The sequence below is a fragment of the Microtus oregoni genome, unplaced genomic scaffold, assembly GCF_018167655.1.
Source record: "Microtus oregoni isolate MIOR12 unplaced genomic scaffold, Mior012 000022F_ref0000154, whole genome shotgun sequence".
NCBI lineage: Eukaryota > Metazoa > Chordata > Mammalia > Rodentia > Cricetidae > Microtus > Microtus oregoni.
In genome coordinates, this window is record NW_024543081.1 from 11,050,069 (window position 1) to 11,077,504 (window position 27,436).

Here is a 27,436-nt window from a genome sequence, read left to right on the forward strand (position 1 = left end):
AGGGCAGCTGTCACAAGAGGAACTGGCAGGGGGAGCCCTGAGGGGCGTGTTCGCGGAGCTGGCCCCACCCCTAGAGCGGGGAGGGGCTGGAGGGTGGGTGTGTAGATCTATCCTGCAACCTGTGTGTAGACCTACAGCCAGGCCCTCTTGCTCCTGCAAGAGTTGGGGCTTTTATTTAAAAAGCAGCCATGAGCCGGGCGGTGGTGGCGCACGCCTTTAATCCCAGCACTCGGGAGGCAGAGGCAGGCGGATCTCTGTGAGTTTGAGACAAATAAATAAATAAATAAAATAAAAATAAAAAGCAGCCATTAGCCCAAAATCTCAGCCCAGATTACCCTAAACCAATCCAGATCAAGGGTCTACATCGCTCCACTCTTTTAAGGCCAGAGCTTTCTTCCAGCAAAGAAGGCCTAGAATCCGAACCGACGGCCTTGTGCGAGAACATCTGGAAAAGGTGAGCTAGATCAGGAAGTGGACTGTGAGTTTCAGCCTCCAGTGGGTCCGACTCCGGGATCCGCTGAGCCTTTGTAGGTGGCACACTCACTGTGTTAATCAAGATGCTCTAGAGTACTGATGTGCCAGTGAAGAAACAATTGCCAAATAATCAGACTGTCATCATAAGACACGTTCTCATTTCCGATTTTTTTTTTCTTTCGTTGTCTTTTGAGACAGTTTCTCTTTGTAGCTCTGACTGCCCTGAAACTCACTATGTAGACCAGGCTGGTCTCAAACTCACAGTGGTCCTCCTGCCTCTGCCTCCCAAGTGCTGGGTTTAAAGGCATGCGCCACCACGCCTAGTACAGATTCTTTTGGCAGGGGTGCATTTCTCGTAGCTTTGAAACCTGTCCTGGAACTCACTCTGTAGACCAGGCTAGCCTAGACCTCATAGAAATCCGCCTACCTCTGCCTCCTGAGTGCTGGGATTAAAGGTGTGCACCACCACCACCCAGCTTTTTTTTTTTTGTGCAAGACTTACTAGAATTAAAAAATTAAATTCAGCTAGAATAGTATACAGCAGTGGAGCAAACATCAAGATCTAGTCTCTCGGGGCTGGAGAGATGGCTCAGTGGTTAAGAGCATTGCCTGTTCTTCCAAAGGTTCTGAGTTCAATTCCCAGCAACCACATGGTGGCTCACAACCATCTGCAATGAGGTCTGGTGCCCTCTTCTGGCCTGCAGGCATACACACAAGCAGAATGTTGTATACATAAGTAAATAAATAAATAAATAAAGATCTAGTCTCTCCTGCCATGGCCAATGCAACCCTAAGCAAGAAGATTGTGTTCTCTGGACGTCGCCTGCTGCATTTGTATGGTGGTGGTATCAGAAGATTGCTTAGGCGTCTTGTGGCTGTGACAGTTGATGTCCGCCAAACGGCTGTCTTTCAAATTCCACTTCCCTTCGTCTGTGTTGTGTTGCCACTAGTTGTCACCTTCATTATTTTCCCTGCATGCTTTCAGGAGCCTCTTGACTCATCCTTTTCCATCCTGGCCCCTCCAAACCGCTTCTCCTCATTCATTTATGCCTTATGTTCACCTCACAGAAAGTCAGTGATTGCTTACAGTTCACATTAAACTTTAGGGAAATAAACAAATGAGAGCCCCATTGTTTGATAAGCTACAAGTGAGGGGAAAGGTCATCCTAGCATCAAGAAAAAGGCTACTGTTTAACTTCGAGTGTACAAGTGGTATGTGTGCACGTGTGTGTCTGGCTGTGCATGCCCGTGTGCACTCCAAGAGGCCAGAAGAGAGTGTCCGCTCACTCTCAGGAAAGAGTATCTCACTGATCCTGGACACAGGCTGGTGACCAGCACGCCCCAGGTAAGCATGGGACCATACCTGGTTCTTTTTTTTTTATTTTTTTTTATTTTATTTTTCGAGACAGGGTTTCTCCGTAGCTTTTGGTTCCTGTCCTGGAACTAGCTCTTGTAGACCAGGCTGGCCTTGAACTCACAGAGATCCGCCTGCCTCTGCCTCCCGAGTGCTGGGATTAAAGGCGTGCGCCACCACCGCCCGGCCATACCTGGTTCTTATTTGTGGGTGTTAGGGAGCTGAATTCAGGTCTTCATGCTTGCACAGCCGTCACTCTTACCAGCTGGCCCAGCTGCCATGTTCCCTTTGAATCGTGTGTGTGTGTGTGTGTGTGTGTGTGTGTGTGTGTGTGTGTGTGTGCATGCACACATGCACACGAACACACGGAGGTCAGAGGACAACTTTTGGAAGTTCTCTCCTTCCACCATGTAGAACCCAGGGATCGAACTCAGGTTGGCACACTTGGCAGAAAGTGTTCTTCCCAGCTGAGCCATCTCACTGGTCCCTTTATAGTTTGCACACTTTTTTTTTGGTTTTTCGAGACAGGGTTTCTCTGTAGCTTTGGAGCCTGTCCTGGAACTCCTTTTGTAGACCAGGCTGGTCTCGAACTCACAGAGATCCGCCTGCCTCTGCCTTACGAGTGCTGGGATTAAAGGCGTGCGCCACCAACGCCCGGTTTCCCTTTATAGTTTGGATATGTTCATAGTGAAATTGTTTTCTAGGCAAGACTTGGCTTTCATCAGTCCTTATGCCTACAGGGTGTAAAAAGAGGGGATATTAAGAAGTTAAGTAAATGGAACTTAATACTTTTTGGGAAAACACAGGACTTGTAAGATCAAGTATCAGCTCTCCCACTCATCACTGGGGTTACGAAGTTCCAGGAAGTGGCTGGGATATGACCTCATGTCACCTGAAAATGAATAGACTGCACATGTTCCATCTCATAATATCTGTGACTACTTCTTGCCAAGAGGGTCCTTAGCTCACACACAGGCGAGATGTCACCCGTGGCTGATTTGATCGAGGAGGAAAGAACACAGCACAAAGACCAGGCTGTTATTCTTCAAACAGCAATGTTTAGTTGTACAACAGAGGCTAGCAACATTTACATGGCCAGTCTGAATGTCTGTTGGCTTGCTTTCAATTGGGAAATTCAACTGGACTATCACCAAAACATTGGTTGGGACTAATAACATTTTAAAAATGGGTCGTTCCTGCATCCCCTAGGCTTGGGCCTCTTGTTCCATCAGGACTTGTAGATGAATGGCCCACAAGTCACCAGCCTTTGAGCAAGTTGTATCCAGGTGGAGATGGCAGGGGAGGTGGCCAAGGGAGGGTTTCTATAAAGACACAATGTATGGGGCAGTGGCAGCCGACATTCGCAAACATTCATGCATCTGTTGGGGGCTTTGCCCTCCGTCGAGAATTTTCCATTAGCCCATAGCGACCACCTGTGGTCAGGCTAATGCACTGCTCACATTAACAGGGTGGGAGATGGGCGCTGGAATGCTTGGGGTAGGTGGGAAGAGATCCCTCTTATTGCTAAATGTACAAAAGGGTGCTATTTTCCTGCCTAGAGTGTATAGCTTGTGGGTTTGGGGTGGTTCATGTGTGTGTTTAATTCACTTTTCCCCCCTTGTTGTTGTTTGGGGAATAGGAAGTCAAACCCAGCAACTTCTTTTCAGGAAAACCACTTCCCAAATGGCCACTTTGGGGGGGGGGGGGTTAAAGAGGTTGTCTACACACACACACACACACACACACACACACACACACGCACACACACATATACACACACTGGGCCAGACACCAGTGGTGATTTAAGTGACGCTAGCCCTCTTGCTCCCCAATCTCTGTAATGAATCACCCTTATACCTTTAAGCAATGAAGGAGACACCCTTGTCCCACATGGGGGCTCACACAGCTGACCTCAATGACTGACAAGCAGAAAAAAATCACTTTCTTGACCGTTTAAGGGAGCCAAGAAGAGTACTCATGCAGGTGAATGGCTAGGGAGCAATGCCGGTTCCCTTGGAGATGGTTACAAGTCGCTGGAATGGGCTTGCAAGGGCAGAAGCTCTCGTTGAGTTCCTTCTCTTTACACATGGGCTGGGGCTGCAGACAGACGATGGAGCAGGGCAATGCTGGCTGGCAGGAACTCCGTTCCAGTAGGAGGAGAGGAGTCGTTTGGCTAAATGGAGGAAGCTACTGGTCCTAAAGAGGCAGCCGGCCCCTCCCACCTGCTGAGGGCTGAGAGGGGTTGTGGTGGCGGGCTGGACAAGCACAGCATTAAAGGGGGCTTGGCCCTGCAGCAAGAGCAGCTGGAAGGAATGAGGGAGAAGCAGCGCTTGAAATGGCCTTCATTCAGCAGTGGGACAGGGGGTTGCTGGCACAGGTGGAAGGACAGTGCCCAGGAGGCCTTCTCCCTGCAAGGGGAGTTGAGAACGGTTGAGGGCGTGGAGACCAGCAGTTTGCAGCAAGCACATCAAAACAGCTTCTCCAGGGAGAGTGAAACCATCCATAGCTTAATGAGGGGTCAGGCACCATTCTGCTACTTAGCCTATCCAACTATCCAGTGCCCACCCTCCTGATCCCTGCTGGCCCTAGGTGACCTCGCTCCAGAACACTGCTCCCGCTCTAGCTGACAGGTGCCGACTTTGGAGTAACTTACGGGAAAATGAGATGAGGAATGAGGGCTAGATAGGTAGAGCTAAGGAAAGGATAAGACCAAGTGAAGGAGGAGGGAATGATCAGATCATGTGACTCCAGTCCTACGGTCTCAACTCAACGGTGGCATTCAGTGAGGACCAGTTAAATACCCAGGCTGGACCAGGAGATGGGATAGCGCATAAGAGCAGTGGTAAACAGAATCCCTAGTCTCTTCCCTTTCCCAAGGCTAAGCTGTTTTCCTTAAAGCAGCCCTAGAAACCACGGGAAGAAGAATAACTTGTGTGCAAGGAGCAGTGGACACGTGTGTAACTACAGGGCTCCGGAAAAAGGCAAGAGAAAGCTAAATGTATGGTTATGGATGTTCCCGGGAGTATCTAGAGGATCGGAAGATGGGGAAACTGGGTCGGGAGGAGAGGGGAGAAGCAGAGGTAGACAGACAAATGAGAACAGAAGTGAGATTTACATGAGGCAAAGCCACAGAAAAGCCAGCTTCACATAGAAGGATCTAGAGAAAGGGAACTGTGTCCTAGAATTTGTCTCTGAAGCCCTGGGTCCCTAAAAAATTCTATATATTGTTTCTGATGCTTCAGAATTAGTTTAAAAAAATGTCATGTCCAAAAGCTGCTGCCTCACTTGACCAGTGTTTGTTTCCTTGAACAGAACACGGAGCAGTCAGCCAAGTTCCCCCTTTTCCCTAGGCTACTCCCGAGTTCAGGGCAAATTTCAGTGCTCAGCTGCAGAAATTGGCTCCTCTCTTCCCTATAGCTCTGATTTCTCTGGCCATCTCAGTGTGTATCATCCCATGCTTTTACTTGTGACTTTATTTTTTGAATATTTATTGATTTTTATCTTATGCATATGAGTTTGTCTCCATGTTTGTATGTATATGCCAGGCTTGTGGAGGTTAAAAGAGGGCGTCCGAGCTTCTGCAGCTGGAGTCAGTGCAGTCGTGAGCTGCCAGGTAGGTACTGGGAACCGAACCTGGGTCCTCTGCAAGAGCGGAAGTTGCTCTTAAGCACAGAGGCATCTCTTCAGCCCCTAGCTGTAACCTTATTTTAGGGCGACAGAATGTCAATTTAGGAAGTAGGCTGGGCATGATTTCTAAATATGGAAATGAAGCTAACAGATTACTCTAAAAGGAAGTGAAAGGTCAGAGACAGGCAGGAGAGACGGAGGAGATAGGAATATATGAAGAACGGAGGCAAAGGAGGCGGAGCAGGAGATCGGGAGGAGGAGACAACCAGCCAGGCTGCAAACATGGGCAAGGCAAGCATAGAAAGCAGTGGTCTGCAGCATGGTGGTGGTGTTGGTGGTGGCCTTGATGTAGACCCAAGGGTGGAGCTCCATTTCCAGGCACTAATTCTGCAGGAACCGCACACCCCCCCCCCACAGCATTCTTCCCTGTTCCCCATGACCTTTCTTTTCCTCTGTCAAGAAGTCCAGGCCACCTCAACTTACAGCGAAGGTTGTTCCAAACCCCCGCACCCCACCATGGGCTAACTCAGCCACCTGTCCGTGAAGAACACTTGCAGCCTCAGTTTGTGGGTGGGTCAGAAGAAAAAAAGGGTTGCCTGTGGCTCACCTGCTCCCAGCATTTTAAAATAAAACCTTCCCCAGACCTCTTGAGTGAGGCGCACAGCTTTTTGTTCTGGAGCACAAGAGAAAAGGAGACAGAATGGAGAGTCATGGAGAAAGCAGACTAACAAAAGACTTTCCAGAGAGGGCAATGAAATAACCGCACCCCTGAGCACACACACCCAGGCTCGCGCTCTCTCTCTCTCTCTCTCTCTCACACACACACACACACACACACACACACGACAAAATACTCCACAAATACCAGACAGGCCTTTGGGACAGAGCTGACAGGAAAAGGTGGCTGGAGGTGGTGCCTGGGATGTGTGTGTGTTCGGAGAAGTGAGATATGTATGGCAGCTAACACAAGGAAGGGGCTCATCATGGGTTACTGCTGTGGCTTTCCTCTGTGTCCACGCTCACCGGAGGGAGGCCTCCGTTGTCATTGAGCCTCTTGGCCCTGTAAGTCTCATAATGGATGTTGTGGGTGACTTCTTTGAGGTCCTGGAGATGAGTCCTGAAGGGCACAGTGAAAAAGAGAAGGAGATGCAGTTAAGGGTTGGAAGATGAGGAAACGATCCACCTCTGAAGCTAACACAGCTCTTTGGGAGACTGGACCCAATGACTTGGCCCTACCCCTGAGGGCCAATGACATCTCTTCAACCCCTCCTTCTTTGAGACAGGGGCTAGAACTGGGCCAGAAAGCTCTGTCAGAGAGACATGGAAACTCAGGAAGTGAATTTGGACAGATGACCCTCAATCCCAAATAATTAAAACTGCCACAAGGGGAGGGGGAGAAGATCTTACCTGATGACGAAGTCTCGAAGCAGGGCAAACTCACAGTGGTTGAGGTTTTCCACTATGGATAAAACAGAAGAAAGCGGGTGGCCGTTTCACTAGTGCATGGCCCAGAGGTGGGCAGCTTTAAAGAGAGCACGAGACGCCAGGCTGTGGTGGTGTACACTGTTAGTCCCAGTACTCGGGAGGCAGAGGCAGGCTGTGAGTTCGAGGCCAGCCTGGTCTACAAGAGCTAGTTCTAGGACAGCTAGGGTTGTTACACAGAGAAACCCTGTCTCGAAAAACAAAGACAAACAAACAAACAACAAACTTGTGAAGGCCTAAGATGATTGAAAGAAAGGAAAACACACAGGAGCTCATAACTGAACCAGCTCTCCAAGGTCAGAAAACCCAGCTAAGAGACGTGGAGTGGCTGCTGTCTGCAAACCACACACCAAGAATGGTGGGAAGAAAGGAGGATACTGCATGACTCTGGTCTCACAATGTGTAGATAACATTTTCATCCACATTTTGTGATTTTTTTTTGTTTTTATATGCATTGGTGTCTGGGGGAGTTGGATCCACTGGAACTTAAGTTACAGACACTTGTGAGCTGCCATATGGGTGCTGGGAATTGAACCTGGGTCCTCTGGAAGAGCAGTCAGTGCGCTTAACCACTGAGCCATCTCTCCAGCCCTCTCTCATCAATAATTCTAATTCAAGGTGAATAATGAGATAATGCTACTTTTAAAATCCTGAGGTACTGGGTGTGGTGAACACGGTGGCCCACCACTGCAATCCCAGCATTTGGGACAAGGGGCAGAGGATCATGCGTTCAGAGCCAGCCATGGATACAACAGTAAAAACCTGTCTCAAAAAAAAAACACTAGTTAAGGATTTAGCTCAGTGGTAAAGCACTTGTTTAGCACAGCGAGGCCCTGAGTTCTACTGCCAGGACCACTAACATTATTGACAATGAACAACCCAAGAGAGTGGAGAAAATCTCAGTTTGGGAATCAATATATCCAAATTTGAAGTTCAAGTTTCACTAGCACGCGAAAAGTGCTGGATTTAGTCTCCAGCTCAGCTGCTGGTGGTGTGGGTGGGGACTGTGTGACCTTTGCAAAGCAAAACACTTGTCCGAGATTCCTGTTCTGAAGATGGGAGCACCTGCTCTCCTCACAGGGCTACCATGTTGAACAAAGGGTTGTTCGTCTTCTTGGTTTGGTTTTGTGTGGACTGCAGGGGATGGGAGGCAGAGTCTTGCACACGTGCAGCAAGTGCTTTATCGCTGAGCTACTCCCCAGCCCTGAGTGAGACCCTTGAAGCAACTTCTTGAAAACTTCAGATTCATCATATCCCACCCAAGGTCACATCTATTCATAATAAATGTGACGAAGACAATAGCTGAACCACCCTTTGGTACTTTGCCAGGTCACGTATGAAAACCTTTCTTTGCTTTTTTTTCCACCCTTGATAGTTTCCCCAGGTTCTAAATTCATTTGATAGGCCAAGTCATGGCCAGCTGGTCACACGTTAAATGGTGTCACTGCTTGCCAATAAGCTCCTTATTGGCAGCAACTGGCTGGCATCAATGTCCCAGAACAGCACTTTGACCTCCTGATGATTAATAGCTGCTCTCTGGACAGCCACTTCTAGGCGACAGACTGAATTACCTTCAATGATCCCCCACGGGGTTTTTCTGCCGAGGACCCTCTTGCCATTCACTTGGTACTCCTTGTCACTCCCCACCACAGCGAAGGGCATGCTCTCCTGCTGGATGCGGGGAGAGCACAAAGCAACACACATGCTCAGTCCTCTTCTGCAAACCGAATGTCCAAGGGCAGGACAGCCTTTCACAACTTACTCTGTTGTTCATTCAGTGATGCTCCTGGGGGGAAGGGCCAGACTCCGTCCCTTGAAAAGGCTGAGCTGGGACTCGGGTCCTGACTATACTGTCTTCTGGCCGGTTAGCCTCAGTAAGTTGGCTCCCCTTCCACTAGAGAGCCCTTTGTGTAGTTCATTGTGCTTGGGCACATATTTTCCTTTGATTTGGAACAGCTCTGTGAGCTAGCTGGGACAGACTCTTACAAACAGCACCTTTCCCCGCCCCGCAGGCGCCAGCCAGACTCCAAGATGTGTTCTGTGGCTCCCATGGAACCTACTGGCAGATGCCCAGGTACCGAACTCTCAGGGCTCTAGGCTGCTCTGCTCTATCGGGGCAAGCACCCGAATGTATCTGCCTGGTGTGTGTTTGTTATTGTCGAAAAAAAAAAAAAAAGAGCCACATGTTGCTTAATGGCTGGAATACATTCTGAGAAAAGTTCATGGGCGATTGTGCCACTGGCAAACTCATAGCCTAGATGTACAAAAACCAATAGAACAGCTACCACGTTACCAGATGATATGATTGAAAGGAAGCCCTGTCTCATGCGGCCCAGCCCTTCACAGACCAAAAGCTCTTCATGCAGCGCATGAATACCATATATAAACTGAAGACATAGGTGTGGAGCTGTTTCCAGAAAATCATGCCAACTGTGCACAAAGATGACATCAGTGAATTGTTTTGGCATCAAGAATGGTCTTTGGGCTGAGAGTGTAGGTCAGTGATCGAGTGCTTGCCTAGCATACCCAAGGTCCTAGGTTTGATCCGCAGCCCTGCACAGAGTGTGTGGTGTGTGTGTGTGTGTGTGTGTGTGTGTGTGTGTGTAGTAAAGCAGAATGATGATGCAATCCCCAGCACCACAAAGATATAAAGGCTGATGGATGTGACACATATTTTAACATTTTAGCTTCCTAAACTGTTCCTATGTAGACATTTAAGATTTATAGACGTCATTTTTAAGGTGATTATCTGAGGCTGGTGAGGTGGCTCAATGGATAAAGACACTTGCCACCAAATCTAACCTGAGTTAGAGCCACAGCAGAAGAAGAAAATTAGCCCCTGAAAGTTATCCTCTGACCTCCACACATGCCAAAGGGACTCTCACTCCCTCACCACCCCAGTGAGTAAATTAATGTCACTAAAAAGGTTTTTTTTTTATGCCAGGTAGTGTTGGCACATGCCTTTAATCCCAGCACTCGGGAGGCAGAGGCAGGCAAATCTTGGAAGTCAACCTGGTCTACAAAGAGAGTTCCAGGACAGCCAGGGCTGTGACCCAGAGAAACCCTGTCTCAAAATAACAGAAGCAAAACAACCAAAAAGGGGGAGCTTTTTAAGTAATGACCTTAATTCAATTGTCTTTTTCAACCGAGTATCTGTCCAACTATAAGGGATAAAGGGCTTCTGCTAGATTGTTCAACTTTCTAGAAGAGTCCAGAAGGGTCTCAAAACCTAAGCCGTGAATGGAGATTTGTCACAGATTAGGTTGGGTTGGAAGTGGGCTAGGTTTGTGGTGCAGAACCACAGAACTGTAGGGCAAGACCTAAGACATACAGCTAATGGTCTCCAAACCTAGTTTCCTGGTGAGGCCAGAGCCACAGACGGTATCTTAGCACCTGCTGGGGCAGCAGAGCTCTGTGCCCACAACACTCAGCCAAAGCAGTTCTCTTCTAGTGGTTTGTATGCTAGACTTCTAAAGGTTTTTGTTTAAAACTTTTTTCTACTTTAGTCATAAACTGATTGGCCCATTAGCTCAGGCTTTTTATTCTTATAACTTGCATTATTCATGTTTAAAATTTTTAATTACATATAGTGTGTGTGTATACATGTGCACATGCGTGCATGCATGTTTTATTTCAAGTGTCTACTGAGATCCGGGAGCAACTTTTGGGGGTCAATTCTTTCCTTCTGCCACTGGGATCCTGGGGATCCAACTCATCAGGCAGTCAGCTTGGCAGTAAGCACCTTTACGTGCTGAGCGATCTCAATGTTTTTTATGTAGCTCTTCCAGGGAGAGAGAAAGCCTATAAGCCACTCACCTAGTCAAGCCTCTGTATTTTATAGAGTGAGAAATGAGGTATACTTTGCCTAGAGCATAGATTCCCCTTGGTGCTAGCCCAATGCTTTCCCTGCCTGGTGCCCCATCACCTGACACAGAGGTTTTGCCAGGTCCTGGGAAGGAAAGGGAAGCTTTCATATCATCTGGTGGTGGACGAGACTGTACAGGAAGCCCTGCTTGTGGGTTCACAGTCCTAGTGAGGGTCACCGTCTTCCCCGCTTCCTGAGGTCTGGGTTAGATGGCATGACATGGAGATATGGTAGGGAAAGCAGGAGAAGGGCCCTGAAGGCACATCCCAGAGGCACTGGGCCGGGAATCTGTGTGACGCAGAGGGCCCCACACACCTACCCTGATTTTGTCATTCTCTGTCTTGTCCTCCAAGTCCTCATCAAACTCTTTCTGAGGGTAGAACTCAATGCCGTTTACTTCAAGCTCTTTGCGAACCTAGAGGAGCAAGGCAGTACAGCACTGATGATCCCCAGGCCCTAGGTCACAGAAAGATCCCAAGAAAAGACACAGCCCAGCCTGAGAGGAAAGAGGAGGGGATGCAGGCTCAGGTCCCTGGGGTTTCAGACAGACAGCACAGCTCTGTCCAGATGCCACAGGCCATGCTCATGACCTTGTCCTTCATGCTCTGCTCTCCTTTGCAAGGGAAGTAAAGTCCGCCTCCCAGGCTCTCTGTTAGCCCTCTTTCAAGACCAGCGTAAGTCTCTTCCTCCAGGACTTATTTAGTGCTTTTGTTGGTTTCTTGTTCTTTTCATCCCATGAGTACTAGCATACTACTGTCGGTTACTGGTGAGTGTAGTCTTTCAAGTAACTTAACACTGGAGCAGTGAGATCTCCGGTTCTCCGTGATGAGTGTATCTGGGAGCCTTTGTGAGGAAGAGGAAGCCTGGAACTGCATGGATATACCTTTGGTCCAGGAAGTTCTAGCCCTTGCCTCCTGGATAGTTGAGTTGGAGGGAGCTAGGGTAGGAAACTGGAGTAGAGTAGCAGTGGAAGCCATGGCAGGAAGGGAACAGCTCAGACCCAGACCAGAGGAGGGGAACGGCTCAGACTCAGAGGAGGGGAAGGAACCCCTAACACAGGAAAAGGGCAAAGCAGCTGCTCACCCTCTGCTTGAATTCAGACTTCTCCTCCAGGGTCATGGTGTCAGCCTTGGCAATGACCGGGATGATGTTCACCACTTTGCTGAGGTGTTTCATGAACTCAAGATCAAGCGGTCGTAAGCTAGGGCCCAGAGAAGACAGGAATGTCAGAGCCACCAACCCTTCCCTACTCAGCCCCTGCTCTCTCCACACCATCCTTGGGAGAGGACTGGTCTGGGAACCTAGCTGAGGCCATGCAATTGCAGCCTCTCCTCTTGCACATGTCCACCGCTTCAGCACCCACTGCATGTCTGCAGCTCCATCCTCAGCCCATCACAATCAAGCCCCCCCCTCCTTCCTCAGCTTCTATGTAAAGCATGGGTCTCCTTGAACCCCCTCAAATCATTCCATGACACCTTTTCCGACCAAACAATTTCTTTCTTTGGGGGGACATACATGGATGGCCCTTACCAACTGAACTCTTGTCAATGGGCTCATTTCAGCCCCCACCTTCCATCCCACAGAGACAGGCTCTGGAGCCCAGTCTAGTTTGAAGTCTAGGGAATCCATTAAGTCAGATTGTCTTATAGGTCCCACTAACTGTGGATCAAGGTCTAGGAAAAGCTAAAGCTACCATTTTAGCTGAGGCAGGAAAAAAAATCTCAAATTCAAGGCCAGCCTGGGCTACAGAGTAAGTTTAAGGCAAATTTGGACAACTAAGTGAGACTCTGTCTTAAAAAATAAAAAGAGGGCTGGGCATGGTGACACATGCCATCACTTGGGAGGCAGAGGCAGTCAGATGTCTGAGTTCAAGGCCAGCCTGGTCTACAGAGCTAGTTCTGAGACAGCCAGGGCTACACAGAGAAACCCTGCCTCAATAAGTAGAGTTAATAAATAAATATTTTTTAAAGTTAAAAAAAGAGGGCTGGAGTATAGCTCAATGGTAGTGTGCTTACCTAGCACGTTTAATTCCCTGCACTCATTCTTAAAAACAAAACCACCACCAACAAAAAAGGCCTCATTTTATTGAGATCAAGGTCTGACCCAGGGGTATTATTTCACAACCCAGTGTTGGCTGGGTACCCCTGGCTCTTTCCAAATCCAGGGTCTACTGGCTGTGTCATCCCCTCAAAAACTTTCGTTCTGACCTTGCAGATGGGGCTTAGGGAGACACACTGTCCTGTAGGAAGGTGGCTAGAAACACCACCGAGATCCCTGACTTCTGCCTACGCCCACGTTGCTTATCGTGGGACCCATCCGCCACTTACAAATTAAGTTCCCGGCACAGACTTCATCTCTGGATGTCTGGCTCATCCTGCAGAAATGGCCACTGTCTGGATACCTACAGCTAAGTTCCACATCTTGCCTAAATGCCAGCCCCAGTCCAGTAGCCCTGATTTTGGAAATGGCCACTGTCTGGATACCTACAGCTAAGTTCCACATCTTGCCTAAATACCAGCCCCAGTCCAGTAGCCCTAATTTTCCCTACTTTACCTTTCTTGCCACCCCCGTGCCCCAAGTCTTGGCCAAAGCAAGTGTCTGTTGAACAAATGAGGTGCCCTCTGCTCAAGTTCTCTCTGTTGGTAAAGCTGGGTTGTGCTGGGATACCAGTGACCAGTATGGGGGAGAGAGGGGCAGTGATGCTCACCTTTACTCTCTTTCTTATGGAAAGTCTGGGGAACCCTAAGGTCACAGGGCCATGACCTTCCAGCCATCTGGCCCTCCCCAGCTAAGTCCAAGTATAGATTCTCCAGTCCTTGGGCACAAATGATACACACTGGACCCAGGCCAGTAGTAGGAGTGGGTCTGGTACATACGAGTGTCCTGTGGGGGAGATGAAGTAAAGGCAGCAGTGGACACGGGTGTCAGGGATGCGTTTCTTCCTGGCAATGTTCACCTCTTCCTTCAGGAACTTCTCATACTGCTCATTGATGTATTTCTCAATGGGCTCCCAGCTGAGGGGCAGGGGGAAGCACAGATGGACAAGACTCAGTCAGGTCCCAATCCCCTCACACCCATCTCACATTCTGTCCTCCCTTCTCTACCCAACGGCTTTCCATGGATGGTTAGCAAGGGCAGCATTCCCCCAGGAGACCCAGGGGGATGCAGGCAGGCCTCAGTGGGAATGAATCTGCATTATGTCCTCCTAGCAGAGTATTCAGGGAAGAAATCACAGAGGCAGACACATACCAGTTTTCGTTGTTGATCTGGTCCCCGAAGCCTGGCGTGTCAATGACTGTCAGCTTCATTTTGACACCACCTTCCTCTATCACTGGAGAGAATAAAAAGAGCATCCGACAAGTCAGTCCTATAGTTGACCCCGGAGCCCTACAGTCTGCTGGCCAGGAACACCCATACTTCTGAGCAGCAGCTGATATATTAGCCAAGTCAAGGTGACAGACTTCACCTCCACTCAGTACTCTGTACTCTGGATTCTCCCTATGGCTAGAAGACCGTGTTCTGCTTCTTCTGTGTCTATATCTAAATCCTCCCCGAGCTTACACCTAGTTCAAGACCCACCTCTTCCAGTTCTACACACACACACTCCCCCCCTCCCACCTCACTGTCTAGCCCTAGCAGCCTAAGGAGTCTGCGCCAACAAATTTGGAGTTTAATTCCACTCTGCGGTTATCTTTCACATCTTCTTCCCCAATAATCCCCCTTTCTCTTGCTTGGCATTGGCCCCTCAGAATGATGTCCCCAGTGGGCATCCTGGACTAGCTCTCACCATGCCCAATGGCTTTGATCTCTACTGTCTTAGGGATCTTCTCCTCCCGGTTCCAGCTGGAGGCCTTTCGGCTCACTTGGGACTTGAAGAGTGTGTTGACCAGCGTCGACTTGCCCAGTCCACTCTGGCCTGCAGCAAGGGAGGAGGAGACGGAGAAAGGGAGACAGGCCGCACATCTACCTCCTGAGCCGCAGAACCCTCCTGTGAGCTTACAGGGCTCCAGAGCTGTGGTCCAAGCCAAGCCCTGTTTGAATACCCCTTGGGGATGAGCATTAGGTAGGAATGGCTGTCCGTTCAATGGAGAGGAGCCTTGAGAAATGGCAGCTGGATTCCAAGTTCCTTCATGGGCCCCAGGACCACTGGGAGAAGATACAGCTTGTGCATTTGTGTGGTATGTGTGTGATACAGTTTTCTGGTTTGGTTTGGCTTGTGGTTTTGTTCAACTTAGCTTTTCCATCTTTAATGGCACTAAAAGTGAGAACAGAATAACTTTGCGTTCAGATCCGCCTCACGGTGCGTGAGCACGTCCACGTCTGTTAATAAGATTGGTCTTTGTATCCCCTGGTGCCAGGGACTGAAAACCAACGCATTGTGCTCGACCGTGAGGTGTTTTAGCACAGAACTAAGTCCTCGCCCTCTCTAAGCACTCTAAACCATCCCTGTGCGTCTCGTAGCAGAGCTGTCTTCCTCTCTAGCTGAGACGTCACGTGTGAGGCAACACAGCTACTAAATGATCTGATCTTTCAGGGCTCACGCCCCAAGAACCCTGCTTTTTTTTTTCGTATAAACTGCTTTATTCTAATTTTATGTTTATTGGTGGTTTTCCCTGTATGTGTATCTGTGTGAGTGTGTCAGAAGCCCTGGAACTGGATTTACAGACAGTTGTGAGCTGCCATATGGGTGCTGGGGATTGAACCAGGGTTCTCTGGAAGAGCAGCCAGTGCTCTTAACCACTGAGCCATCTCTCCAGCCTTCTGTCTTTACATTTATTTATTCTATATGTGTATGTATATGTGTTAAATGCTCACGTTGTGTGTGTGTGTGTGTGTGTGTAGTGCATGTTATGTGTGTATCTGTGTATATGAGATGTACTATGTTGTGTGTATGTATATGTAGTGTTTTCGCTGCTTTGGGCTTGCTATGTTATCCCTTTAGGCCATCATCTCTTCTTGGGTAATGAAGGAGGGAACTGGCAGGGACCAGGAACAATGACTAGAAGCAGTTCTCATACTACCTTAGGAGCTGGCAGAAGCTGCTTAGATCGTTCTGTTAAAAGGGCTCTACAGGAAAGAGCACACAAGTCAAGAGCCTCCCTGTGTGCATGAGTAGAATGTAGATGGGAATTGGTAAAAGCTGAGCTGGAGCAGTTCCCAGCCAGGACAGAAGTCTAAATTTATCCCGAGGTTAAAAGAGTTAGGGAATTAGGATGGATGGTTCAATGAGTTCCGCACGTTGGGAAAGCCGCTGGGCAGCTAGTGGACAATGAATCGGAGAGGAAAGGAGATGGAGAACCAGGAGAGCCCATGTCACCCCAACTGGCACAGCTGTAAAGGTCCACGAGCCATCTACATCTACTGCTTTTTGTTTGGTTTGGATTTTGTTGTTGTTGTTGGTTTGGTTTTTGGTTTTTCGAGACAGGGTTTCTCTCTGCAACAGTCCTGGCTGTCCTAGAACTCACTCTGAGCAGGAAAGCTTCGAACTCACTGAGATTTGCCTGCCTCTGCCTCCCAAGTTCTGGGATTAAAGGTATGCACCGCCGCGTGGCTTGGCTACTTCTGGTTCTTAAGCTAAGACTTTGATGCCAGACAGCCAACATCCATGTCAGCTCAGCTGGCGGATTTGTAGCAAAAATAGATCCTGGATGGCCAAGGTTCTTCTTCTGCAGCTCAGCACTGAGTCAGGTAACTGCAACCACCCAGGTGAGCTAGCCTAGGGTAGCAGTGGGGGATGGGCAGAAGCTGACAGGCCCTGGAGATCTTTACATGGTTAAAGGGACAGGCTTGTTGACTGTATGGGAGAAGAGGGAGGGAAGAGGCTGCCTCACTCCGTTTCTACACCCAGTGAATGACTCGGATGAAGCAAATGTCCCTTCCCGCTACAAACGGTGACTCACTGACACTACTCGGTGACTAAGACCCTGGAAAACTTTGACGCTTTAAGGTGTGAACAATGAGACCATCTTTTCACCCAGTCCTCTCACAGCTCTTGGGGATGGGAAAGAGCTGACGATGCCCATGCCACAAACCTAAAGGCCAGCTCAGAGTGATGAGACTGCTCGTCTCTGTTCAGCTAGTACTGAAGCCGGGCTGGCCATCCACCCCAATCTCCCATCCTCCAATCAGCCGGTTAGGAGGAAGAGACCAGACCTTTGGGATCAGCATGATGAAATCCTCCCTCCTAGAAAGAGCTCACCCTAGAGAAGCCAGGCCATTCTGGGGAAAGAAATGGGATCCTTGGCGCTGCCCACCACTAGGCCTCCAGTGACCCCATGGCTTTCCATACCAACGACCATGATGTTGAAGTCAAAACCAGTCTTCATGGTTTTCTTGCGCATCTGTTCGATGATGGTGTCGATGCCGATGTAGCCTAGCAGGTTGGAGTTGATGCTGACCGGCTTCATGGGCACCGCCGGCTTAGGCCTGGGCTCGGGTACCAGCTCTGACATAGCTGTGTCCGTCCTGGCCTCTGGGAGCCCTGAAAAGCCAAGGTGGGAGGAATAGGCATGGTGAGAGGCAGGAGAACAAGGGTTTCATGGAAGGCACGTGGGGTCGCAGAGTTGGGACGAGAAGAGACCATAATTTCATCCAGTCTGGGTCCCATACTGTGTAGATGAAGAAAACACTGAGTCCCAGGAGGAAAGAGGGACAGGAGGCACAGGGACTTGCCCAAGAACACCGTTTAGGTCAGTTGCAAAATCTGTACCAGCACCAGGTTCTCCAGTTTGTTTATTATGTAAAGATTTATACATTTTCATCTTATGTGTATAAGTGCTTGTCTGAATGTAAGTATGTGCACCATGTGTATTCAGTGCCCACAGAGGCCAGAAGAGGACACTGGGTCATCCTGGAACTGTTTTTACAAACTGTTGTGAGCTGCCACGCAGGTGCTGGGAATCAAGCCCAGGTAAGAGCAGTAAGCAGTAACCACTGAGCTATCTTTCTAGCCCCAATCAGGTTCTCCAGTTGCTGGACACGTTCAAGCACATCACTGCCTCAAAGTACTGCATCTTTGTGTATGCAATCCAAGGGCTCCTTCACCTTAGCTCTACTGATACCTGCGTAGTTACTGTAGCGGGGCTGTCTTGTGTCTGCAGGATGGTTAATAGCATCCATAGTCTCTTCTAGTTTCCAGAAGGAGTCTCTCAGATGTGACCACCAAAAGCGTCTCGACAGAGTACCAAACATTTCTTGGGGGGTAACTCCACCCCAAAAAGAGCTCTGATCTATGAAATGTCTCAGTTATTCAGACCTGCATCTTGCCTTGCCAAGCAAGGAACAAAGAACCTTTAGGATCCCAGGTCTACTATATGTCAACTGTCAATGGTCTCGGTTTCTTGATCTTTTAGAAGCAATCAGAGCTACCTTTCTTTGCAGAGTAAGCGTTACTCCACCCTCAGGGCCATGAGTCTCAAAAGCTGCTGTGCAGCAGAGGGTCTCCCAACACCTCCCATGCAAAGTTTTGAGTCTGCGGAGCCAGCAAAGAAGGAATGAGACCCAAACAAGGACAGTACTTGCCTAAGAGGATACTTTCATACTAGTAAGTAGCAGAAGAGGAGGCTGAGGAAATAGCTGTCCCCAGAGAAGGACAAAGGTCCCCTTGGCATGCTCACACGCAGGTGAGATGTGGTGGGTCACTGTCCAGCAGGGTAAGTCCTAGAAGAGACCAACTCCATCTCCCTCCCTGGAAATGGGTGTGGGGTAAAGTGGAAAAGATCTTGGCTCTGCTATTTGTCAGCTTGTAGACTTGTGTGGGCCACTTCCCTTCTATGAGCCTGCTTCTTCCTCTGCAGAATAGTCATGACTAAGGCTGCGATGAGAATCACATGAGACGTGATGCTTCTAAGCCCAGAGTCCAGCCTCACAGACCCATGCCCTCTCGCCCTTGCCTTTTTGTTTGGTTTGGTTTTGTCCTGAGATGGGTTTCACTGTGTAGCCCCAGCTCTAGACCAGGCTGGCCCCAAACTCACAGATATCTGCCTGCCTCTGCCTCCCAAATGCTGGGATTAAAGGCGTGTGCCACCACTGCCCAGCTACTCCTGCCCTATTCAAGTTCAGCTTTCTGGAGCGGGATTGAAACTGAGCGCGTTTCAAACTCCGCATTTATGAAGCGGAGGTGCCCCGGTTGCTGATTTCACAAGCCTATCTTTGCCGCCATGCTGTTGAGAAGCTGTGCCATTTTAGAACCCCGCAGTTCATGACTACCACCCTGCCTCTCAGCCCTGTGAGGAGGGTTGATGGAGCAGCAGATGGGCAGGAGGAAGTGGGAACACAGTCTCCCTCCCCATTCCCAAGCCCAGCCAGGAATCTGCTCTTGTACCCCCACCACCTGGCCCTTCCCCTGATACTGGCAAGATGGGAACCTTCTTTCCCGTGTTCCCCCCTCAGGCACAGCTAAACCTGACAAAGCCTCAACACCTCCTCAGAGCCTGGCTCTGCTCCCTCTTGCTTCCCAGGAAGCTAGCTGTTGCCAGCCAGGTGGCTCCAGAAGGCAGCAGGATTGGCTCGGCCCTATGGCAGCTGACTCTGCACAGCCTGGGTCCGCTCCTCCACTCCACACCCAGCTCGTGTTCCCCTTTAGCACATCTGCCCTGGGAGCCAGTGCCACATTTCTCCTTCCTGCTGTTCTCACAGCCTGGTCCTTTTGGTTTCCTGCATGCCTGCTAGGCACATTTGGTACCTCCAGGCTGTGTTGTGACATAAGCCACCTGGAGGCGGGCAAGGGTACTTGTATATGTGGAGGGTGTAAATACATAGAAAGCGCGTGTCCTCACCATGGCCTACTCAGCTCTGTCTCTCAGACCCTGAGTGAAGGAGGGAGCTGACCAGATGCCCGAACAACTCCTAGACTCTACGGCTGGCCTGATGGAAGTCCGGGACATAAGTGGCTCTCACTTTCGTTAGCATCCATGATGAGCAAGGTACAGAGCACCTACCAGCAGGTCAGCCTCCTCCCAACCACATTCTGATCACATGCCAGTCACAGGCTAACAGCCGCCACTGATCAAGTACCACAAGTACCACAGATGTGACGCTGGTCACTATGTCACAAGCTTTGCTGGAAGCCCAGTCTAGTAACTTCCCCTTACTGAAAGTCTTCCTACCTGATATGGATGCCTCTCTTGCTGTGCTGCCTCAGTCCCCTGTGGGTTCTAGAGTACTTAGCATATCAGTTCATTCCAGGTCATTCCATATGCTGTCAATTGAAAGCCAGACTAAACCAAGTGCTACATTAAATTCCAAGGATACATTTGTATCCAAGACAACATCATTGCCCCCTGGGGGTCCATCCTCTGTGAAGGCGCCTAACAAGTACATCAGGACTTTCAGGGTACAAAGCAAATGCTGCTCTGGAGTTGGCCTCTGTGGCTCCATTCTATGCTCCTCCCACTCCCCAGGTCCCACCAAGTCGTCTTTGGATGGGCAGCTATAGAGGCATGAACCCAAGAAAGGGGAATGTACCTGCCTTCCTGGGTTACCATGAAAGCCATACAAAATCATGAATTTAAATGACCTGTTACCAAATGTACACTGGTTTCCAGCCCTCTTTGAGGTAGAAGTGCGCCTTATTGTTCCCTGTGCCCAGTGTACCCTGACATATCACAGACACTCAACAATGAATGAACGGTTGGTGTGTGAATGAAAGCCCCACAAGGCAGGAGTCCCTGCAGATACCTTTCTCCTTCCTTGGATGCTGCTTCCCATCCAGAGCACCAGGACCCCACCCTCCACCAACAAATAGCCGCTGTGTGAGCCATGGTCAAGGTAGGTACGCCTATAGAGACCTCCTCCATCCTCTGCATCTGAGATTGGAGGGGGGCTTTCCAAGAGTGGGTTAAGAGTTCATAACAGTGCTCATAGCAGAATGCAGCTAGATGGCCCTGGAGGGCCCCTCCTAAGCTCCCAGCTCTCCCAGAGAGTGGTACATCTGTCTGCAGCATCCCCTGCTAGGTACCACCTGCCACATTAGTGCTCTAGGAAGAGAGACAGTCCACCTGACTCAGCTCTGGCCCCACAGGACAGCACACTCCAGCCCTAAGGCAAGCAAGGATGTAGGGCTTTCTCCTACAGGAAAATTAATGGCTTTGTCTTTGTCTGGTCCAGAGACCCCACCCCTCTGTCGGAAAGGTGGCAATAGGAGAAGGGAACCTTTCTAGAATGCTTACCTCCTTTTAGCTTAATGCTAGACTATATCTTCCCTCCCAAGCTGAGGGGGGGTCTTCTCCAGCTCCTTGGTAACCAGCAGCTTTTATAACCCCACCCCCACCGCAGAGCCAATTCCAGGCCATCCCAGTTCCAGCCCTGGACAGCTCAAAGAGAGAGAGAAGAAAAAAAAGAAAGAAAGAAGTCCTTCCCCATTAAAAAAAGGGGGGGACGCCCCCCCACCTCGTTCTGGTCAGGAAGCCAATGAGTTCCCTTGGCGACCACCAGCTGGTGCCTGTCTCTACACTTGGTCTCTATGTGGGGGAAGGGGACTGACGGATATGTCAGCGCACGGGTCTCTTACTGGTTGTAGGTGGTCTGGTACCCATGGTTGGAGTACACGCTATGCCTATGTGTGAGTGTCCTGGGGGGCTCCAGCAGGGGCTTTCCCTAAGCATCTGAGTCTCCATACCTCCCCAAGCTTCTGTGTGTGCCTTTTCCGGAGACTATTGCCTCCAAATGGGTGCCACCTGGTATGCGCGTGTCCATGCATATGCACGTGGGGTCCTCAGCACAGCAACCCTCCCTTTGGTAGCGCTTGGGGCCGTAGCCTCCTCCCGGCCGCTGCCAGGCGCCCAAACGACAGCCCTACCTTTGGACATGAATCCTCCTTTGTCTCGGGTCCTCCGGGAGATGCTCAGGGCGCGGGGCTGAAAGGCTGAGCCGGGCGCGGGCTCCCTCTGGGCCAAGCGGCCCCTGCAGCCGGGCCTCGCCCCTCGGCGCCGTCCGCCTACCCGCCCGACCAGCCACCCGGCCGTGCCGCCCCTGCGCCCCGCGCCCACCCGGGACCTCGCCTCCGCTTGCTCGGCGCCGAGCCGCCCCTGCCCGCGCGCACCGATGCTGCCGCTGCCACCGGCACCACGTGACCCGCGCGCTTGCCGGCCCCACCGAGGGCCCCTCCCCTTCCCGCGGCTCCCCAGCCAGCACGCAGAAGCAGGTACCGGAGTTCGGGTTGCCCAGCCCGGGAAGGTGCCTGCATTGCACGCAGTCCCTGTCTCTCTCCCTAGATCCTGTCCCCGGCCCCTTACCGGGTTCGGAACGCAGGAGATCGGTGGCAGCTGCCGGTGACCGTGCGCGTGCGTGAGTCACGCGGTGATTGGGATATTGCGCTGGCTCACCGCGGTTCTGCCCAGGCGCGGTTGCTGACAGAGCTCCGAATCAGAGAACTGGGTTCCAGGCCCAGCTTCCAGCCTGGATGCTGAACCCTATAACCTTGAACTTCCCTGACCATCCTTTACCCACCGGAAAAAAAAATCTTTGATGCGTTGACGATGGCTTGTTGGTCAACCCTGGCGGCACAGAGCTAAGGATGACCGAACCTTCTTCACCTTTAACGTTTTGAGTCTAACAGAAATCCAACAGCTGGTTTCACACAGGTGCTGTGTAGTGCAAGCGATCAGGCGCCATGGAGATAACAGAAGATGAGGGATAATGGAAGGTGAGGGCCGACATGGATAGGCAAATGGTGAAGAGAATAAGAAAAAAATGAAACGGCAACAGGGCCAGCCAAGCCCAGAGGCGGCACAGCAGTGTGCAGGTGATACCTCAGAACGCTGACTCGGGCTAAGGCAGGAAAGGCCACAGGCAAGGACTGCCCCAGCTAAAGAGGATGGAGAGGTAGGCTGAGCGAGCCGTGGGCCTGAGGGGTGGAAATAATGTGACTCTAAAATTATGCCACCAGATAGGGAGTCCCTGTGGCAGCTTTGTGGAGGACGGAAGAAGGATACAAAGCGATGGCAGCTGTGGGGTGTGGTGGCACACATCTTTAACCCCAGCACTTGGGAGGCGGAGGCAGGTGGATCTCTGTGTGTTTGAGGTCAGGCTGGTCTACATAGTTAGTTCCAGGACAGCCAGGGATACATAGATATATTGTCTCAAAAAAAAAGAAAGGAAGGAAGGAAGGAAGGAAGGAAGGAAGAAGTGACAGCCGGTCAAGTACAGAGAAGATGCATAAATTGGATTGATAACGAACAGAATGGGATGGAAAAGAAAGAAAATGAGGGCAGCAGATTACCTGGGGATCTAATCACCTCATCAAAGATGGGTTGTGCCAGCAGCTGAGAGATGGAGGGGGAGGGCAGCAACTGTTTCTAGAGCAGTGGTCCTCAACCTTCCGAGGGCTGCAACCCTTTAGTACAGTTCCTCGTGTCATGATGATCCTCAACCATAAAATCGTTTCGGTGTTACTTCATGACTGTAATTTTACCACTGTTATGAATCATAAGGTAAATATCTGGTATGCAGGATATGTGATCTGTGACCCCTGTGGGGGTCGCGAACCACTGTTGTAGAAGAAAAGGGCTCCCTGCCTCTAGATATGGCCTGGAGATACCCAGATGGAGGAGCCCAGCAGATGTAGCCTTCTGCATTTCAGAAGAGAGCGGAGCTGAAGATGGAAAGCCGGGCTCACACAGCAAGGGTGAGGACTAGGCTGTGTGCTGAGAGGGATGAGAAAGGCTTTGACAAGCCCAGCTCCCTGTTCAAGCGCTGTACTGGGTACTCTCCAAGCCTTCTTCCTGTCCCAGAACCTGAGCTTTGGAAATTTGGCCAGGTCTGGTTTCCAATCCATGTACTGCCACCTTTAACTCTGGTGTGACTTCGGGTGGGCCACAAACCTCTCCGAGACAGCCATAGGATTTCTAGCCTTTGTACTGACCTCTTTATAGATCTCTCTCTCTCTCTCTCTCTCTCTCTCCTTCAACTTTAAACGAACTACAGCCAAGAAAGATTTCCAGGTAAGATTAGCCTTGAACTTCTTATCCTCCTTATCCTTTACCTGGCTGTACCTTTTTTTTGTTTTATTTGTGCTGTTTTTGTTTTTGTTTTTTTGAGATAGGGTTTCTCTGTGTAGCTTTGGACCCTGTCCTGGAACTCACTTTGTATACCAGGCTGGCCTCAGACTCACAAAGATCCACCTGCCTCTGCCTCCCAAATGCTGGGATTAAAGGTGTGTGCCACCACCACGCGGCTGATGTACCTTGAAATAGCAAATCTCCTACAAAGTTATTTGTGATTTGATTTAGGTCTCCCTGAGACCTGAGGTAGGGCTTTATCTCACCACAGAAGCACAGAGACGTCAGGCTACTGGTAGATAAGTCACAGCTGACTGAAGAGTTTGCCTGTGTTTTTGTGCCTTAGACTTTTTGTTGTTGTTGTTTGGTTTTGGTTGTGGTTTTCTTGAGACGGATTTCTCTGTGTCGCCCTGGCTGTCCTGAAACTCGATCTGTAGACCAGGCTGGCCTCAAACTTAGACTTTCCTTTAAGCCAGACTCACCTAATTATCCTGACTTTTCAGAGAACAAAAGAAGAAACATAGGTCGTGGCCAAGAGAGGACTCAGTCTGCTTCTCCACAGCCTAAGCTGTGAACCTTCCTCTTGGTGGCCCCCCTCGGCCTGACTTCCAGTAGCTTGGTTTGGGGGACATACTGCTTCTCTTCAGCCCCTCAACCCTCGTCCCCATTTCTGTCACCCTTTCAATTCCGACCCTAGAGTCCCCATTCTCTTTCCCAACCTATAGAGACTGTTGCATCCTTGCTCCCCTAGCAACACCACCTCCCAACCAAGTTCTTGCGCTTACCTTTGGGTTCTCTGGCCAGGTCCAGCGAGGTAGGCTCCGCAGCACTGTCTGTTACAGCATCTGCAACAGCTATGTCCTGGCGTGGGTCTGTGCTTCCGCTTGGCATTAGCGAATAGGTTGCAGCGTCCGCGATGGTCAGGTGATTGACAATGTCTAGCTTGGTCTCACCAGTGACTGGGCAGACCAGCACAACTGAATCCATGGCTGTTTCCAGTTTGTTTGTGTCCAACACAGAAGAATCTGCAGTTGTGTCCAGCTTGGTTATATTGACTCCAGCCAAAGCAATGGCTGTGTCCAACCTGCTTATGCCCAGATCAATTTGATCCGGTATTTCCAAAGCCATGGCTGAGTCCTCCGTGGTCATAACCGTGACATTTTCCAACTTGTCTGAGTCTGCAGTTACCAAATTCAGAACCTGGCCTGGCTTGGTTGTCCCTGCTCCAGCTAAATTCATGGCTGTGCCTAGTTTGGGTGGGCCTGTTATCACCGAATCTATGGCTTTTCCTGCCTTGGACGCTATAGGTAAGTCAACGGTCATGCCCATCTTAGGAAGTTCAGTGTCTCTGACCATTCTGGATGGGTTTGGTGTGGACATATTGATAGCCAGCTCAGGTCTGTTGGTGACCATTGTGCCTAAATTTCTGGCTATATCTAACTTTGTGCCCACAGCAGACAAATTTGTAGAAGGAGAAGGAGTAGCCCTTTGGAGGTACGCTCGGGATCTGGGAATACCCCTGGGCTTGGACTTGCCTCTTCCTGGAGAGGTTCTGGTTTGGACTTGAGCCACAGGGCCCGAACTCTGAGTGTGCTGAGATTGGAATGGCAAAGTCAGATGTGAAGACACCAGGGGCTTATCCCCTGAGGGTGTCCTGTTGGCTTTGGTAAGATCTGGGTTCCCATGGCCTTCAGAGGAGGTCCTGTCCTTTGGCATTTTGGATCTTGAAGTGGACGGCTTCCCTTCTCCATGGGCAAGTACCTCCTTGCCCAAATTGGACAACTCTTCCCAATGAGAAAGGGAGGCATCCAGGGGCCGCCCTTGGACGTTCTGGCGAATCGTTAAGGAAATAGAGCTGAGTTTCCTGGGCATAAAGCTATTGGGAGGCAGAGAGCCCAGGGGCCCTATGCTGCCCTGTTGGGACATACTCCAGGCCTTGGATCTAAGGCTTGGCTGACTGAAAGTCTGTAGGACATTGCCTTGGGGGAAGGCCTTCAAGTGGACAGTCTTCTTGATGACAGGGATGAGGGGGGACACATCTCTGGTGAGCTTTTGGTGGGTGTGCAGCATGTGGCCGCGGGAGAAAGAAGATCTGGGGCCTGGAGCCCTGTGTGGCTGCATCTCTGGAGGAGGAGGAGGTGCAAAGTCTTGATCCATCCCGGCTGTTCAGCTTTCCCTGAGGCAATCACAAGAGAGGAAGGCAGACAAGGATGAGGTCTCAACTCTCCTCCTCCTAGCCAGTAGATGGCGCTAGCAACCTGAAGGGAACTTATTTGGAGGCTTGTTGAGTCCTTAGTAGAGTGTGTGTTCTCCTATATAGCCCGACCTTCCACCTGCTACAGACAGACATACACCTCACATACCTGCCTCTTCAGCAGCCACTGTAGGCTCGGCTGACGAGCAACTTGCCCCTGACATGCGAGAACCCAGGATGGGGTTCAGCTTTCTCTTTTCTTGAGTCTGAGTGTGGCTGTTCTCTCTGGACAGCTCTGTGGAGGTTGCATACATAGGCAGGGACCCTGGAAGAGGATTTTGCAGCAAACTAGGAAAGAACCCCTAAGCTGGACTAGTGGTGGGAGAGACATCCAGGAAAAGCCTGAGTCAGTTTGGACGTCAGCTGTGCCTGGCATTGGGCAGCTCCTAAGCCCAAACGTGGGAAAAGGAAGTCTTCTGAAAACCCAGCACGGGGCTCCTGCTGTGCCTGGCAGGGTACAGATAAGGCTGAAGGTAAACCCGGGGGTGGGGGTAGGCGGACAGGACAGGCTGCAAAACTGCTCAGGTCCTGCAGTCGGCTACTAGGAATAGCCATTCAAAGGCAGGTTGGAAGGGAGATTGCTGGAAATTGAATTGAGAGTAGGCAATCTGCGTGGCGTGACTGAAGAAGGGCTCTGTGGACTGTGAGGTGGCTCAGGGACAAGGTGGGAGAGGCTGCCTGGGGACAGGGAATTGAGAGAGAAGGGAATACCCAGGCCAATCCTCCCACGCTGCCAGGTAGTCTGGTTAGATGAACCACACTCCCTAAGGTGGTCTCCAGGGTTCCCCGGGTGGCTAACTGGTGACCTCTCTGAGTTGCCCAGAACTCAGCCTCTGGGACAAAGTCATTTCCTTTATTTTCAACACCACAAGCCTGCTTGGGGAACCAGGCCAATGCTGGTGGGAAGAATTATCTGAGTGTAAGGGACTGACAGAGGAGAGTGATGTCGTAGCCATCTCTCTGAAGTTTGGAACAGGAGACAGCAAAGGCAGGGAGCCCGGGCATCCTCATTGTGCCTTAAGTGACGTCCCAAGCCCTCATCACCAGCCATGTATTCATATCAAGACTGTCCAGTCGTTGCCCCGTCTCAATTTGGCACAGCCCTGCAGCTCTGACCTCTTGCCCATTGCTCACACAACAGGCCCCTGGGCACACCATGGTCACACTGCCTTTGGCCACAAGCCCTAAGATCACTTTGTTCTTGTGTCACCATATCCCTAGCTCCTCACTGAGCCCCATGTGCCATGAACACCTTGGTTCTATCCTTCCCAATGTGCAGGTACACACACACACACACACACACACACACACACACACACACCTACCTTGATCAGAAGACAAAAAAGGGGCCGGTAGTTTTCAGTCAGGGAAACTGGACCAAT

At 50.4% G+C, this 27,436-nt stretch overlaps 1 protein-coding gene across 8 annotated transcripts; it reads right to left on the reverse strand.

The window, feature by feature from the left end:
* Nucleotides 1-2,541: 2,541 nt before the first annotated feature.
* On the reverse strand, nt 2,542-25,957 carry Septin3 (septin 3). Of its 8 annotated transcripts, XM_041671873.1 has the most exons (12): nt 24,586-25,957; nt 17,092-17,283; nt 14,590-14,718; nt 14,052-14,133; nt 13,679-13,816; nt 11,886-12,003; nt 11,122-11,217; nt 8,509-8,608; nt 6,863-6,914; nt 6,479-6,572; nt 6,063-6,128; nt 2,873-4,236 (listed from the first exon to the last, which is right to left on the reverse strand). In XM_041671873.1, exons 1-12 carry the CDS (start codon nt 25,955-25,957, stop codon nt 4,171-4,173), a joined length of 2,505 nt encoding a protein of 834 aa, XP_041527807.1. In that variant the 3' UTR covers nt 2,873-4,170. The 8 variants fall into 8 exon arrangements, with proteins under 8 accessions (XP_041527815.1, XP_041527807.1, XP_041527808.1 ...); XM_041671881.1 differs by lacking the exons at nt 2,873-4,236; nt 6,063-6,128; nt 24,586-25,957 and adding exons at nt 2,542-2,562; nt 21,601-22,013; XM_041671874.1 differs by lacking the exon at nt 6,063-6,128.
* Nucleotides 25,958-27,436: the final 1,479 nt, after the last annotated feature.

Coding starts and splice junctions, on each gene's coding strand:
- Septin3 (XM_041671873.1), bottom strand. CDS start 25,957: ATGGATCAAGACTTTGCACCTCCTCCTCCTCCAGAGATGCAGCCACAC. Junction 17,284..24,585: donor CCTGGCCAGAGAACCCAAAG/GTAAGCGCAAGA, acceptor TTGGCTTTTCAG/GGCTCCCAGAGGCCAGGACG. Junction 4,237..6,062: donor TTTTAAAATGCTGGGAGCAG/GTGAGCCACAGG, acceptor CTCCCCTTGCAG/GGAGAAGGCCTCCTGGGCAC.